General features: G+C 34.3%; 3 protein-coding genes across 8 annotated transcripts; all 3 read left to right on the plus strand.

The window, feature by feature from the left end:
* The first annotated feature begins 256 nt into the window (after positions 1–256).
* Positions 257–3,296, plus strand: LOC111700828 (proteasome maturation protein-like). The gene is made up of 4 exons (XM_023471879.1): positions 257–286; positions 1,855–1,940; positions 2,417–2,510; positions 3,135–3,296. Exons 1-4 carry the CDS (start codon positions 257–259, stop codon positions 3,294–3,296), a joined length of 372 nt encoding a protein of 123 aa, XP_023327647.1.
* On the plus strand, positions 1,828–9,520 carry LOC111700835 (pre-mRNA-splicing factor 18-like). 5 transcript variants are annotated; one of them, XM_023471888.1, is made up of 10 exons: positions 1,828–1,940; positions 2,417–2,510; positions 3,135–3,607; positions 3,831–3,923; positions 4,495–4,588; positions 5,236–5,299; positions 5,780–5,917; positions 6,310–6,411; positions 6,771–6,831; positions 7,122–7,214. In XM_023471888.1, the coding sequence occupies exons 3-9, from the start codon at positions 3,418–3,420 to the stop codon at positions 6,828–6,830; spliced, it is 741 nt and encodes a 246-aa protein (XP_023327656.1). In that variant the 5' UTR covers positions 1,828–1,940; positions 2,417–2,510; positions 3,135–3,417; the 3' UTR covers position 6,831; positions 7,122–7,214. The 5 variants fall into 5 exon arrangements, with proteins under 5 accessions (XP_023327656.1, XP_023327657.1, XP_023327654.1 ...); XM_023471889.1 differs by lacking the exon at positions 7,122–7,214 and adding an exon at positions 7,077–7,089; XM_023471886.1 differs by lacking the exons at positions 6,771–6,831; positions 7,122–7,214 and adding an exon at positions 8,598–9,520.
* A 1,069-nt stretch (positions 9,521–10,589) lies between these two features.
* On the plus strand, positions 10,590–16,432 carry LOC111700834 (poly(A) polymerase type 3). 2 transcript variants are annotated; one of them, XR_002765057.1, is made up of 8 exons: positions 10,590–11,382; positions 11,468–11,558; positions 11,795–12,237; positions 12,525–12,776; positions 13,269–13,402; positions 13,985–14,115; positions 14,458–16,169; positions 16,283–16,432. XR_002765057.1 is itself a non-coding variant. In XM_023471885.1 (7 exons), exons 1-7 carry the CDS (start codon positions 11,249–11,251, stop codon positions 15,040–15,042), a joined length of 1,770 nt encoding a protein of 589 aa, XP_023327653.1. In that variant the 5' UTR covers positions 10,590–11,248; the 3' UTR covers positions 15,043–16,432. The 2 variants fall into 2 exon arrangements, 1 of the variants encoding a protein (XP_023327653.1); XM_023471885.1 differs by having other exon boundaries at positions 14,458–16,432.
* The last annotated feature ends 125 nt before the right edge of the window (positions 16,433–16,557 follow it).

The raw sequence follows: 16,557 nt of genomic DNA on the forward strand, positions 1-16,557 counted from the left end.
TTTCTGGACCGAGCGCTGCGGCTAGAACAGGCATGGGGTCCAAGCGCTGCCTGCGGCCAGGACAAACCTTCGATTTCTAGAATTTTCAACAAATTACTATATATTTTGGGTTCGGCTCGGTTAAGACACTTTCCATGGCCAACTTTGCTCATGCTTGTGTGTCTTTTATAAGACTACTTAAAATCGATAAAAAAGATGTTTAAAATTGATAGGAGGGGGAGNGAGTGATGAGGAGAGAATGTGTGTTAAGGGGAAAATGGATGCAGCAACATTCACACAAACGAAGGTCAGTAATTCCAGGGAAATTTTAGTTAGAGAATTATTTCTACTTAATACTGTTAAACCTGGTTCGATTGGGTTTCTAAAACTCCCTATTTATGAAACAAAACTAGCCAGACCTTTCCTAATCGGTCTTAAGGCCCCCTTGGTTTTTTTTTCTTAATTTAAAAACTTTCGCCCCTTTTCAACATTGAATTAGTAATTGAAACCAGTTAAGATAGTTCCCACTTAATGCAGCCTTAGATTGCTGAAATTGAATTTTTTTCATAAAAAGGAGGCGTTGCATCTATGACATTTTTCAATATCTCAGTAAATAATGGTGTTAGGAAGGAGCTAAAGGGAAAGGTAGAATAAGATCTCTAGTAAAATCTATTAAGTCAAATATACATATTTTTAGTTTTAATCATGGCTTAATTGTGCAGTGAAGGTTATTCCTGTTCTCATTTGTGTAGTCGACGAGTCTTTGTCTTCATTTATTATCCTGTTTCATAAGTTGAGCCTTATTATAAATGATTTCTTTTAAAAGAATTAATATTTTTGTCAGATTTTATTGAACTTCTCTGTTTCCATGACCTCAGAACTGGTAGTTTTCAAGGGTGGGCCTTCAGACAATTTATTTACTGTAGAAAAATGTATTTTGGACTGCACAATGAACTCGGTTTCGGAGGCTTATAAACTGGTTTAGAAGTCTGTTCACATAAAATCTAATTAAGATAATGTCGACACAAGAACTTCAGTTTCGACATGAGAGAGTATCCGCGGGGGAGGGGAAACAGGCCTGGGAAAGAGGGCAGTTAGAGGAGGGGGGCGCCTTATTCTATTTTAACGCAGATCTTTTCTCATATATTCCCTTGTCTATCTGTTTTTTTTTTGTACGTTTATTCCTTATCTGGAATTACAGAGTTCAAATTCATGTTTCGGTTCAAGTCCAGTTTCGGTTCAAGTCCAGTTCGGGGATTTGTTGACGAAACAACCACATGCACTATAAATTCGTACAGCTCTCGAAAATGAGTTCATTGTGAATTAAGGAATATGTTGTATTTTGAGCACAAAATTTGAAAATTCTTTTATGGCCTTACCTTGGTATTTGAGTTTTATTGATCTCGTAAGCCTTAAGAAAAAATTAATTATGAAACAACATAATTCTATTTTAACGCAGATATATTAACATATATTTCCTTGTCTCTCTTTTTTTGTTCTTTTATTCCTATCTTGAATGACCGAGTTCAAATTCATGTTTCGGTTCAAGTCCAGTTCGGGATGCATTTTTTGACGAAACAACCACTTGCACTATACATTCGTACAGCCCTCGAAAATGAGTTCATTGTGAATTAAAGAATATGTTGTATCTTGAGCACAAAATTTGAAAATTCTTTTATGGCTATACCTTACCTTGGTATTTTAGTTTTATTGATCTTGTAAGCCTTAAGAAAAAATTAATTATGAAACAACGTCTCAACTATTTGTGTTTTTAATTGAAAAGGATAAAAAACATATTTTTATCTTTTTACCCTATTTTAAGATTTTAAGGTTTAATATAGTTTGAAATGGTTTGTTAAAGTTTATTATTATTAGATCCTGTGTGGGATTAGTGTTCAGAAGAAGATGGATGAAATGCACCCTTATCATCCTCTTTACAAGAGCGAAGCTAATTATCACAAGTACGAAAATAATTATTTCGTTATGGCCTTTTTATTTATTTCGGTTTCGTTGTTTGATTTTTTATATGTAATATGACTTTCACAAGGATTTGCCCTGTAAGATATAACATTCATTGCAATGTGACACAAGAATTGTTTAAGTTTAAAAATTTAAACCTAAGAAAAAAGGATTTTTTTAAAAATGTTATACAAAAAATGGTTTCTAGTTTTCATATTTTTATATTTTGTTTTTTAATTTCGCCGTAAAATGGTCAGACCAATGGTGACTTTGACCACACTAACACTGTGTATTGAGAGGGGGGGGGGGGTAACTAAATCCTGATTTTAAGTTTAATTTGTTTTAAATGACACGTTAAGTACATTTAAAAAGTTACTACTTAAAACCCGCAATTTTCAAGAATGGTTTTTAACGTCCCATGTTACCTTTTCGGTTTAGCCGTTGTCGAGCCACAAAAAAATATCAAACATTATGTTAGGAACCGAGATGAAGCAGAGATGGATATGCTGCGTAGAACAATGGGTCTAGGATTCCCTCTCAAACTACAGATGGAAAGAAAGCTTGCGGGCAAGGTTGGTCTATTTTTCATTTAGTTTTTACATTGTAAAAAAGTTGTTTAAGCTCTGTACCTCTAGCCATACTGATCTGGATGCAAATGATAGATTATTTTTATTTAAATGGATTGTTGACAACATTTTAAGTGACTCTCTATTTAAAGTAACATTAATAATTGATGGTTTTCTTATGTCGTTAAAATCAATTTTTGTGTAATTTTGTTTTCTAGTTTCTGCTGCTTAAATCCGCAAGCAATTTTTAAGATAAACCTGAACTTTTTGTTTCAAAACAAGGATATCTAGCATCATTCTATTTTTTGTTTAAAAACAAGGATATCTAGCATCATTTTATTTTTTGTTTAAAAACAAGGATATCTAGCATCATTTTATCTTTTGTTTAAAACAAGGATATCTAGCATCATTTTATTTTTTGTTTAAACACAAGGATATCAAGCATCATTTTATTTTTTGTTTAAAAACAAGGATATCTAGCATCATTCTATTTTTTGTTCGCCCAAACTACTTGTAAAGATAACATTATTCTAGCAATTTCATTGAGACTGGCAAGTTTGAGCAAGTTAGAAGATTTACACAGCTTTTTGAATGGAACAATGTTTAGAAATAATATTGCATACATTTTAGGTTGGTCATCTTCCCTGCATAACCACGTCTAGCCATGCATCCCTGGACGCCCTGCAGGGTATCGATACCACCATCAGCTACGACGATATCTTTGGACAGGCGGAGTTCATGGAGGCCATCCCCGACCTGCCCTTCAACGCTGTCAACAATATGAAGAACTAATTTATTTAACTGAATGTTTTCCATGCCGTATTTAACCAAACTGTTCTAAATTCCATCTTTTTAAAAATAAATTTCGTGATTTTTGTGATAGATTCGTATTGAGCGATGTCATATTTCAGAGATGGATTTTTTAAAAGCCGAGATTGAGCGGAAAAAGCGCCAAATCTCTGAAAAGAATGTAATGCAACCAGAGAAAAAGTATTTTAAACGTGGAGATCTGGTCGCGGTTCAGGAGAAGGAATACTTGGCTAAGTTTGGATGTAAGGAAACTCCTGTAACTGCAGTGGAAGGAGAAGGAGCTAAAGGGAAAGGTAGAATAAGATCTCTATTAAAATTTATTAAAAATGTTTTGCAACATTTTAATCCTTTTTGTTTAAAACACAGATTTGTTCTCGTTAATGTGTATTTCAGAATTAAGAACTGTATTTATAGTTTATTTTATTTTAATCGTATTCTTCCAAGTATGCTTACCTTACTTGGAATAGTCTAGTGTCCGAGATGGAGTATCACAAGAATTTTAATTATTAAGTTTAGATCCGGAAGTAATTCATGATGATTTGTATCCTCTGCCTCGACCGGAAGTGATTCGTCGGTTTCGAGAGGTTCTGCAGCCGATTCTTCTCTTCGGTGAGTTTTCGATTACTGTTTTTTGTTTGATTACTCGAGGGAATTATTGGCATAGCTGTTTTTTAATAAAAATTTAATTATTTTTTTATTACTTTAATAAAACTTATTCTTCATAAGTTAGGTCAGTATTTAGAAACTTCTTGATTCCTAATTCCAAAGTCAGAACAATATTTCTAATGCTTTGCTTGTTCTTTGACAGAACAAGAGCTATATACTAAGAAATACTATTTAATACAGGCCAATCACGCCAACGATGAACATTTTGTGAAATTGAACATTCACTGCAAGTTTTTTTCTTCCCTTGATACTTATTATTACGTTCATTTATTTTCTCCAATTTAGGAAACAGACACCTGAAAGAAATTTGGGTACCGCCCACACAATTCTTTTTTTACGTTTTTTTTATAAAGTTTAATATAAAATTAATTAATTTAAAAATATTTCAGGATTTATCTGGGGAACATAAAGTAATTACCAGGATGGGGGGGGGGAATTATTGTTACAAAAATATACACCTCTAAAGAAATTTTCAGATTTTTAATTGATAAATGATTGCATATAATAATTCCAGGAGAAACTGAAGATGAAGCAAACCTTCGTCTTCGATCCTTGGAAATTGTCGGAGACAGTGATAAACTTGGAGGAACTTCACAGAACGATTACAGGTAGAATATATTCTCAACTGGAGAGGGTCATATTGTCGGAGACAGTGATAAACTGGGAGGAACTTCACAGAACGATTACAGGTAGAATATATATCCTCTGACAGGAGAGGGACATATTGTCGGAGACAGTGATAAACTGGGAGGAACTTCACATAGCGATTACAGGTAGAATATATTCCCTAACAGGAGAGGGACATATTTTACAAAATGTTTTTTGATACTGTGGGGAAAATGAATGTCAAAAGGACTTTTCATTCTTTGATATTTTTTACCCAACTATTTCTTCTTTTTTGAGTAAAAAGTCATTCCGCGATTAAAACTTCAAAAAAAGTATACCTCAATGTTGATGATTTGCCAGGTAAATATACATTATTCTAGCAATACCATTTTTTTTAAATTGAATTGTGGGTCGTGAACGTCGTTTTTTTTGGCCGCCCACTGCGTTCTAGATTTTTTAAACTTCAAAATCAGCTTGATTTTGATGCAGACAAGTCTAGTAAAATTTAAAAATTATTTGTCTTGCTTAAAATCTATAAAAGTCTGCAGTAGATGCTGAGTTTTTAATAACATTAGCTGCCTACTTCCTACTGCGAAACTTTTTGTCAGTTTTTTAATCGTCTTTTTCTTACGTCTGTTTAATATTGTAGAGAAGCGATGAAGAGGGTGGATAAACAGTATCTTAAAAGCATAGAAGCAGATAAAATTTTAGAGGTAACTGTGAAAGGAAAAAATTACAAATTGAAGAAAAAAAATATCTTTCATTTTGAAGAGAATCAGCACCTCCTTTGACAAACAAACAAAAATAGATTACTCCTAGCTGTCCATCAAAAATGTTTGGTTTTATTCGTTCAGCAAACGCCCATAGAATACGCACAGTAAGAACCAGAAAACTGGGAATATGAAGACGACATTAAAGCAATAATTAAATATATTTATTGTTGTAACAAAGCAAATAGTTATGCTAGTAATTTATTAATTCACTTTTCAGTTAAAATGTGTCTGTTAACACTGCGCAATTGCTGTGCCCCATGTACATTGCACTATTAAAAGTCATAACTTGTCGTAAAGTCGTCTAATTATTCAAGAGCTGTATGGTTCTCACTTTAGATAAACTTAAATTTGACTCAACAATTTTAGGACAGGGGATTTTAAATGAAGGTGCAATTTTATTGGATTATCCAACTGTTCTAGGAAGGAGAGGAGAAGCAGACGTTTGAGAGTAAAATGTATACAACAGATAAAACATACGAGGATCTTCTCAATATGGTTAATGATCTCCGTCGAGGAAACCTTAAACATGATGATATCGTCATAGCAGAATGGATCAAGGTATGTGTATTGTGTTTAGTGCTATGGATTTCCTTGAAGTTCGAGGGGGGGGGGGGTATTATTATCTTTCTTTTCCCACATCTAAAATTTTCAATTTTTCATAAAATACAAATTTAACCATCTAACAACTATTTTCGGTTTTTTTACTTTCTTTTATCTTATTTCCATTAAAAAAATTCATTTCTGAGTAAAAATCGGCAAAAAAATAAAAAATAAAATTAAGAAGAAAAATGTTCTTTAAAATCAATACACCTTGCAGAAATGTTTAAAACCTGGATCCAGGATCCGGATCCGCATCAAAATAAAATGGATTCAAAGCACTGGAATTCACCCAATGCCCATTGCCCATGGATTAGTTAAGTTTTAAAAAATCATTATTTTTATTTCTCTAGGTTGTGATGACAATGTGGCATCATGAGTTGAATTCCCGGAGTGATGAGGAGAGAATGTGTGTTAAGGGGAAAATGGATGCAGCAACATTCACACAAACGAAGGTCAGTAATTCCAGGGAAATTTTAGTTAGAGAATTATTTCTACTTAATACTGTTAAACCTGGTTCGATTGGGTTTCTAAAACTCCCTATTTATAAAACAAAACTAGCCAGACCTTTCCTAATCGGTCTTAAGGCCCCCTTGGTTTTTTTTTCTTAATTTAAAAACTTTCGCCCCTTTTCAACATTGAATTAGTAATTGAAACCAGTTAAGATAGTTGCCACTTAATGCAGCCTTAGATTGCTGAAATTGAATTTTTTTCATAAAAAGGAGGCGTTGCATCTATGACATTTTTCAATATCTCAGTAAATAATGGTGTTAGCCGGTGCTACTTTTGCATGTATACTCATCTGATGCTCTAGGAACAGGATATGACGTCAAATCTTCAATGTCTCCGTTCGGAGACCGGAGATATAGGATAAGGTACCTCCGTCGGCTCATATTTTTCATCTTCGGCCCTAATGAACTTACAGAGAACAAATTCAATACACATACACCTAAGAACCTATATAATTAAATAAAAAAAAAATTTATTTCGATTTTTTCTTGCAAAGACAGGGTGTAGGGTACAGAAATTTTTTAAAACTATTATGAATCTTTTTTAGTAAAGGCGGTTTTAAAAAAAGTGCAAATCACCCCCTACATTTGCATTTATACTAATCTGATAGTCTAGGAACAGGATAAAAGGTAAAATCCGTAATATCTCCGTTCAGAGGATAAGGTACCTCCGATGGCTCCGATTTGTCAATTCCGGATCCAATGGACTTACAGAGCCCAAATTCAAAACACGAACACATTAGGATCTAAATGATTGAATAAAAATAAAGAATTTATATTCTGTCCTTGTACCTAACTATATCTATAACTAACTTTTTTCCCTTCATTTAATCAAGCATTCATTTTATCAAACAATCTATAATTCTATCAATCAAGTATCAATCAATCTAGCATTTTGTTAATTTATCCTTCTTTCAAAAAACTTCCTCCCCCATCACCTCCGCTATCACAACCACCACCTTCATCATTGGCTAAACATCTCCGCTTCACTGAAGTTGTTTCCAGACCCGAGTCTGCATGGCATCTTTCAACTATTAAAACAGCTGAAATTAATAAAGGTATTTATTTTCCTAAAATACAATTCTATACGCGAAACCTAAGTATTGTTATTAATGTATTTGTCTAGGCCTTTTTTAATTCTAGTTTCAAGCGAATTGAATTAATTATCTTACCATGAAGCATCAAAGAACGTTTCCATTTGCTAGTGAAGTCGAATTCTTCACATTTAAAACTGGCAACACATTGTTCTTAATGTTTTTTGAAATGGTCTTGACGTTTAAACTTCCTTTTGCATGAATTACATTCGATTTCTTAAAGATGACAAAGTGACTTAGTTGTTTAAAATTGATTTTCGAAAAAACCTGTTTTTCTTTTGTGAATTAATTTACTGCTGTGTACAATATTAGTGAATGTGTGTACATTTTGAGTACAAACAACTTTTTTCGTCATCGGAAATCTTTATTTGAAAGATACATGTTTGGTTTTTAGATTTGATTAGATATTTCTGTTTAGACTTGAGATAAAAAAAAAAAGAAAATGTAGATGAAGATTCAGTTGTACCTTATTCTATCTGTCCGGTTTTTGAAGAAAGACATCACTTTATTTCCTGTTCCTAGACCAACATACTACTACTTAAATTCATTATTATTATTAATACTATGAATGCCTGATAGAAAGATAGGATGACGGAATAAATGAATGAATGATAGAATGATTGATTATTTGATAAAATGAATGATTGATGGGTTTAATGAAAAAAGTTATTTTCAGAGACAGTTAGGTACAAGGACAGAATATAACTAATCTATATTTTGGTAAATCATTTAGGTCCTTGGGTGTTTGTATGTTGAATTTGGGCTCTGTAAGTCAATTGTAGCCGAAGTCGAAAAATCGGAGTCATCGGAGGTTCCTTATCGTCTGAACGGAGATATTACTGATTTGACCTTTTATCCTGTTCCTAAAATATCAGATTAGAGTACATGCAAAAGTAGAACCGGCTAACACCATTATTGACAGTAAAATTCATAGAATTTTAAAAAATCAGTGGAAAATATTTTTGGGACACCCTGTAGGGGGTAAAATGCACTTTTTTTTGAAACATCTTTTTCTAAAAAAAAAAAGATTCATAATAGTTAAGGAAACTGAGACTAACTTCACCGCAACAAGTACACGGCCGAAGAACCACGACTTCGATACTGAAATTGAGACAGAAATCTTTTCTCTTTCCACGATCCTAGTTTATATAGCCTTGATATTAACAAGGAACAGTCAATGTTCCTTGTTCTATATATGCTAATTTTAATGCTCTTTATTTTTCCATAAATTATGTTGCCACAATAATAACGAAGAACGGTCAATGTTTCTCGTTATGAAGTTAAATCAATTTTCTTTCTATTTATTAAAGAAACTCGCACCCACACATGTTTACATTAAAATATGCATAAAGCAAGGAACGGTCAATTTATCTCGTTATGACGCTAAAATCAATTTTCCTTGATATAAAATATTTCCCAAGTGTAATGTTCTTTCTTTTATCCTGAGCTATGTAGCCTCAATATTAACGATAAACGGTCAATGTTTATCGTTATGAAGCTAACAACAATTTTCTTTAACATAAATGAAAAGAAAACTTGCCCCTATGTATGTTTAAATGAAAACATGCACACAATTATGTGTAACATAAGAGATAACACACACTGTGATGTATGTTTAAATGAAAACATGCACACAATTATGTGTAACATAAGAGATAACACACACTGTGATGTATGTTTAAATGAAAACATGCACACAATTATGTGTAACATAAGAGATAACACACACTGTGATGTATGTTTAAATGAAAACATGCACACAATTATGTGTAACATAAGAGATAACACACACTGTGATGTATGTTTAAATGAAAACATGCACACAATTATGTGTAACATAAGAGATAACACACACTGTGATGTATGTTTAAATGAAAACATGCACACAATTATGTGTAACATAAGAGATAACACACACTGTGATGTATGTTTAAATGAAAACATGCACACAATTATGTGTANCCCGCCGTAAAAAGTTGATTATTCGTTTGACCGACAGCTTCAACTAGGTTGGCTTCAGTTCTGCTGTAACCTTTTTTATGAAACACGATAAATTTAGAACACACATACTTATATATTGTTTCTCCGTTGAACAAGATTTTAGTAATCAGTTTAGCGTTAAAATGTCGATTTTTCGTATCGGTGTTTAATCATACGCCAGAAACGCAACAGTTTCGCGGATTTTTCTGTTTAAAGTTAGGGATTTTCAAAAATCGTAAAAGTCGACTTTTTCCAAGCAACATTGCTCAATTTCGACTAGTCATAAACTAACCCATGGGTTCATATGAGTTCAGCCATTTTGACTTTAATTAGTTAACAGAAAAGAAAAATTTATGTATAGGTTTCAAGTCTATACACAATAAAATCTGTTAGTAAATCTAGGGATTTAATATTATTTGCATGATTTAATCATGTTTTGTTTTTAGCCAACGAGAAATACATGGAGATGGCAATCGGGAACGCCCCCTGGCCTATTGGCGTGACAAATGCTGGTATTCACGCCCGTCCAGGCAGAGAGAGAATTTTCAGGAACATTGAATATTATTTTAGTTAAATGTTTTTCCTTCGTTCATAGCTTCATAAAGCGCCAATCAATACATTTTTTGGATTAAATTTAATTTGTTTTTCAAAAAAGTACACGATCGCTTTAATTTTACAGTTTTTGTTGTGAGATTGTAGTTTAACACTTTATAAACAACCATTATCAAGAAAATGCTTACTGCCTAGCGAGTACAGACTTTTTTGTTTGCTAATCTGGGGTTAAACTTGCCACCATAACTTTAATAAATTTGGCAGAATACATTCAACACCAACAAAAATACCGAAATTAAAATATTTTGTGTTGTTAGTAAACACGTTGCCCACGTTTTGAACGATGAGTCCCAGAGAAAGTACATCCAAGGATTGAAGAGATTAATGACCAAGGCTCAGATCTACTTTAAAACTGATCCCTCCAGATCCGTGGATTATATCAGAGAAGAGAGATCCCTACATGAATAATTAGTTGCAGAAAAAAATTTAATAGTGTTCAATTGTCTTACTGAATTTGTGTATATTTCAGATTTAACTCATTTAGAAGAATGATAACTTAGACAACGTGTTCATTGATCACATTGATGTTCTTCTGTCAGGGATCAACCTCTCTCAACTCTACCCTCCCCCTGGCATCCAACCATCATTTAATCTTGAACCCACTCCTTCCTTGTATTGTTCTACCCTGAGTATCGGTATCGTAGGTTTCATACCAACTCCCTTTTCTAATTTGATGTTGCCCTATCCCTCGTATATTCTGCATCCTCTGGTACTCTTGAGAGCTCCCAGTATCCTCTAGTTCCCTGAGAATTCCCTGTTTCCTCTAGTACCCTGAGAGCTACCGCATCCTTCAGTACCCTGAGAACTACCTGCATCCTCTAGTACCCCTTTTACCTGAGAGCTACCTGCATCCTCTAGTACCCTGAGAGCTACCTGGATCCTGTAGTACCCTAAGAGCGCCCTGCATCCTCTAGTTCCCTGAGAATTCCCTGCATCATCTAGTACCCTGCGTGCTACCTGCATCCTCTAGTACACCTGAGAGCTACCTGCATCCTCTAGTACCCTGAGAGCTCCCTGCATCCTATAGTACCCCCTTCACCTGAGAGCTCCCTATTTCCTGTAGTGAACCCTGAGCTAACCCTCCTCTCTGCTTGAGAATGTGGAGCACTGCCAAGATGGCTCCGGTGTCAACAGGAAGTGCAAAAAGTCTGGGGATGACTGCTCCTATCTCCAGTGTAGGACCTGAACCAAGGGATCTTCAGCTTTCAATAGAGCTACAAGATGCGCTCAGGTTTGCTTCAATTTTTAGAAAATGTTTTGAACTTTTTTTTAAGATTTCTTTATTATTGAACATCTTGTTAACAACATTTATTTAGACCCCATGATGTATTTGAAACAGATGAAGAATTAAACAAAAGGATGGAAGTACTCAGTAGACTCAATGATCTCGTTAAAAAGTGGATTAAGGTAATTTTAAAAAGATGACAGCAATACGTTTATTTTCCAAAACATTCTTAAATCTGGATCCAGTTTTTATCAGGGCGTATCCTCAGTAAAATAAAAATCCAAAGTACTGTTTTTTATGACCCTTTTACCCGAGAAAAAAAATTATTTATTTTCAACATTTCCAGGAAAGAGATTTTTTCATAGAAAGAAAAATGCAAGAAGTTAAGACCTAGTTATAATTTTTACTGTTTGTTCAGGACACAAGTGTAGAGAAAAGTATGCCTGAGAATATTGCTGCTACCGTGGGAGGAAAAGTTTACACATTCGGTTCCTACCGTCTTGGTGTGCACAACAAAGGCGCGGATATAGACACTCTGTGCGTAGCGCCGCGTCATATTCTCCGTGAGGATTATTTTTCCACCTTCCTTGACCTTCTCCGAACCCGGGAGGAGGTGAGTGAACTACGCGCTGTCCCCGACGCGTTTGTCCCCGTGATAAAGTTTAGTTTCGACGGCATTGACATTGATTTGACATTTGCGCGGCTAGCGTTGAAGGAAGTAAGTGAGAAGCAGGATCTAAGTGATCCAATGCTCCTGAAAAACCTGGATCAGAAGTGTGTCCGGAGTTTAAACGGTTGCAGGGTGACAGATGAGATCCTGAGACAGGTTCCTGATGTAGAGAACTTCCGGCTTACACTCAGGTTGGTTGAGTTCAAGTTTATTATCTCACTTCCTTAAATTTATTTGAACATAGCAAGAATTAAAAAGAAATAAACCACAAAAATAGTGTTAAAATTTGTATACCCTAAACTTTTCAGCTTTCCAAAAATCATGAGACAACATTTGAACAAATAATTTCATTGTTTTTTGTTCAAATAATGCTAAATAATATATGACTAATTATACTTATCTTCCTTAATATTCCAATGCATAGTTTATAGTCGGGGAAAAAACATTGCAATAATACTGATTTTATTTATTTGCTTAGATCTATAAAACTGTGGGCAAAGAAGCACGGTGTGTACAGTAACGTACTCGGGTTCCTGGGAGGTGTATCCTGGGCTATGTTGACCGCCAGGGTATGCCAGCTGTATCCCAACGCTGCTCCCTCAACCCTGCTACAGAAATTTTTCCTCGTCTACCTGAAATGGCAGTGGCCGCAGCCGGTACTTCTCAAGAAACCTGAAGATTTTGGACTGGGGTTTCCAGTGTGGGATCCAAGATTTAACGTTGCAGACAGGTCAGTGACTCAGCATCTCTCACTGTCTGCAATCTGCATTGTTGAAAATCATTTCTCCCCTTGTTAGTTGGGCATTTGTTTGGGATATTTTTATTGGTGAATTAGGAAACAAATTAGTTTAGGCAGAATAAAATAAATTTTTGGACCTCTTATTGGCAAATTTTTCGATGGTATTATTGAATGAATTGATCAGATATTCAAGAGAAGAGAAAACGTATTTTCTGTCAATTTAAATAATTACCAAATTAGACTTTAGAACTAGACTTTAGTTGGATTTTGACTTAAGATCATCACAACTAAAGTTTAAGCTCAGGATAAAAAACAAATATTTTCGTTTGAAAACTTAGTATTAGTTTCTTTTCATCTGGTGTTTTTCCGCTGAATGATTCGGAAATATCTTTTCCTTTCTTTTGTTCAAAGCTTAATCATAATCTTGAATTCTTGTTTTTTTCTGCTCAAATAGAAAAAAATTAAAATAATTAATTATTTTAGGTTTCATATAATGCCAATTATCACCCCCGCCTACCCCCAGCAAAACTCCACCTTTAACGTGACCCAGAGCACCTTGAAGGTGATGCAGGAGGAGTTCAAATCCAGTCTAGTAATCTGTGAAGAGATTATGGCAGGCAAGCATGGTTTTATTCCAATACTGACATGCAGCCCTCCTGCTTGTAACACATTTAACTTTATAATCTTACATCAAGCATGCAATAATTTTTTCTTAGAACAAAAAATGAAAAAAAATGAAAAATAATTCTGTTTTTGTTAATGATTAATGATCATCTGAACTTGTTGGATCGGTTTAGCCGTTTTGTTGTTTATTAGGATTGGATTATTGGATTCAAAGAAACCAACAGACAAGCAAAATATATAATATATTGCAGAATGAATTAATAAGAAAATCTTATTTTTATGATAAAACTTGAGTTTTGAAAACGAATTTCCATTTAAATTTTGAAAATTCAGCACTAAAGGATTATCGAGTGTCTACTAAATTCAATATTTTCACGAAAACTTTAAATTGAGTAAAAGGATTCATACATTCTATTTCAGGAGTGTATAATGTACATTCTTACCCCCCCCCCCCATTTCTAGTTTAAATTACATCAAAGATTAAAAATTATTTTTTTTCGAAAATATATTTGAAGAGAAAATTATCTTCATGAATAAAATTTTGCTGTTATTGATTAAAAATGGTGTTTAATTAGGCAAATGTGGTTGGAATAAGCTGTTTGAACCTCCAAACTTCTTCGCTAAATATCGTCATTTCATTGTCCTGGAGGCTAGCAGTATTTGTGAAGAGGATCAACTACAGTGGATGGGTTTAGTGGAAAGCAAGGTAGAGAGAGACTTCTTAATAGATAATTATGTTAAACTTCATATTCATTGAGAACATTTTTGCAGTTTAAGCACGGCATACAAGCTTAATTTTATCTCTTCATGAATTGTTCCTTTTTCTAAACAACCACTGCTTCTTTGAAGCAGTGGTTGTTACGTGAAAAAAAATGTAATCCCTGAAATTTTAACTTTAAAAGAGTTATGCAAAATTGATCTCAGAAATTCTTTTTAAAAAATCTTAACATATTTACTGCTCTTTGACACTAATACCTTCATAGTATTTATTTTCCCTTCTCATTTCTTCAATTCATCCAAATTATAAGATAATATGTTCTGTTCTTAGGTTCGGCACCTGATCTCTAGCCTTGAGCGGGAAAACATCAGTTTGGCTCACGTCTGGCCTAAAACCTACTGCGGAGCGACAGAGAGCACTGCTAAGACGACCTGCTACTGGTTTGTTGGGCTCCTAGTTGGAGGCTCAGCCGGGGCTCATCTCGACCTCACTTCTCCCATCAAGAACTTCACAGATATTGTTATGCGCTCCGCGATACAGATAAACGTTTGGAAGACAGGGATGAGGATAGAGGCGTACTACAAGAAAAGGAAAGCGCTCTCCGCCTACCTTCCTCCTGATGAGCACTGGAAACTTAAATCAGAAAGAAAATCCTCCGTCGTTTTAAATTCAATTAACGGAGGTCCGGCCACTAAGCGGACACAGGAGGAAACAGGATCACCGCAACCTCCGAAGAGAATGAACAGCGGCACGGAGACCTTAGTGGATGTGGACGCGGAGGTCAGCAACCAGGGTGTAGAGACCAGCAGCCAGAACCTTGAGGCTAACAGTGAAATGGAAGACACAGACTTCTCTAAGATCGGAGCTGCTGATATCACCGATACGTCCCAGGGTTTGGAGGCACTGGTCTCATGAATTCTATAGAAAGCTCAACCCCTCTGAATTAATGAATGCGATAGAAAAAAATTTGGGGATTTTTTATTTTGTTATCGCTTTGAATAACTTTGTACTGTATCCTGGTCAAATAATTCATTTACAATACATAAATACCTGACCTGAGTTTATAATGGGGATTAACAATACAGTTTCGCTGTAAACTATTGTTGTTGTTTTACCTCTTCCACTTAGTAAATTATTATTATCACCGACATTTTTTTTCTAACTTTCTGTTCCTCGTTGTCTATTTTGTTATTTTACGCACTTAAATGTGGCCTAAACTAGCAACTGCACTGAAATAGTTAAATCAATATTACTCACCACCTCGTGACTTTGTCATTATTTTATCAGCCAGTGTAATAATCATTGTTAAAATGTTCTTGTGTACACAAACTGTTGTCTTCCCATAGTCCAAAAAAAATGCAACTGAACTTAAATCAGTTATAATTTCAGTTTTAAAATTGGGAAAATTTATGTTTATTCCATTATTGGACTGAATTGGGATGGAAAATTATTTATCTTAAGATCAATTTTTGCATTTGATCAATTTTAGGATTTGAATATTGATAAGCCATTTAATCATCAGGATCAATCATTGATTAATTGAAATTTAAGTACTCAAGTACATTCAATTTTATCATTTTTATACTCCATCCAATTCGATTTATAACCAACTCATGATTTTGTTTAGTTCTTTTGAACCAAATAAGTTGTGTTTTCAGGTCATTTTTTAATAGTTCCCTGGAAAATTTATCAGTTGTGCTGTTTTCTGGTCATTATTTAATAGTTCCCTGGAACATTTATCAGTTGTTCTGTTTTCCCGTAATTATTTAGTAGTGCCCTGGAACATTTATCGGCTCTGATGTTCCATTGAATATTTATCAGTTGTGATGTTCTCTGGTTATTATTTGATAGTTCCCTTGAACATTTATCAGCTGTGCTGTTCTCTGGTTATTGTTTTCTTTATTATTTAAACATTGCAGTACACATTTAAATTATGCTAATTTGTCAGCCCATATATGTTAATTCACAGCATGAATATCGATTTAATTATGTGAAGATGAAACTTTTTCATTCTCTTCCGACCCACTGCACTGCACAGGATGGTAAGGATTGAAATTTAGATTTTTATTTTTAAAAAGCATCCAATCCTTGGAAATGGGAATAGGGGTGAGTGCGGAGTTTTTAATTCTCTCGTCTTCAACTCTGTATTTTTTAGGGGAACTGGCGTGCCAGCCCCATGTTCAGGAAGTTCAAGGATATCTCCTGGAGAACCTCGAGGTCCTTGATCTAAACCTTGTTCGTGTACATGACAGCTCTTTGTAAATCAACTGTAATTTATTATTTACAATAAAGGAATTTCTCCCAACTTTGTTTTTTTTTAGTAATTCAAAGCTTCAAGTTTGAGCAGTGCTCAGGATCCATTTAATTAATCTCAGTTCATAACCGGCATTTCAGCAGGAAAGTTCTATATTTCTCTCTCTGGTACAGGGT

This window comes from Eurytemora carolleeae, unplaced genomic scaffold (assembly GCF_000591075.1).
Source record: "Eurytemora carolleeae unplaced genomic scaffold, Eaff_2.0 scaffold332, whole genome shotgun sequence".
Classification (NCBI taxonomy): domain Eukaryota; kingdom Metazoa; phylum Arthropoda; class Copepoda; order Calanoida; family Temoridae; genus Eurytemora; species Eurytemora carolleeae.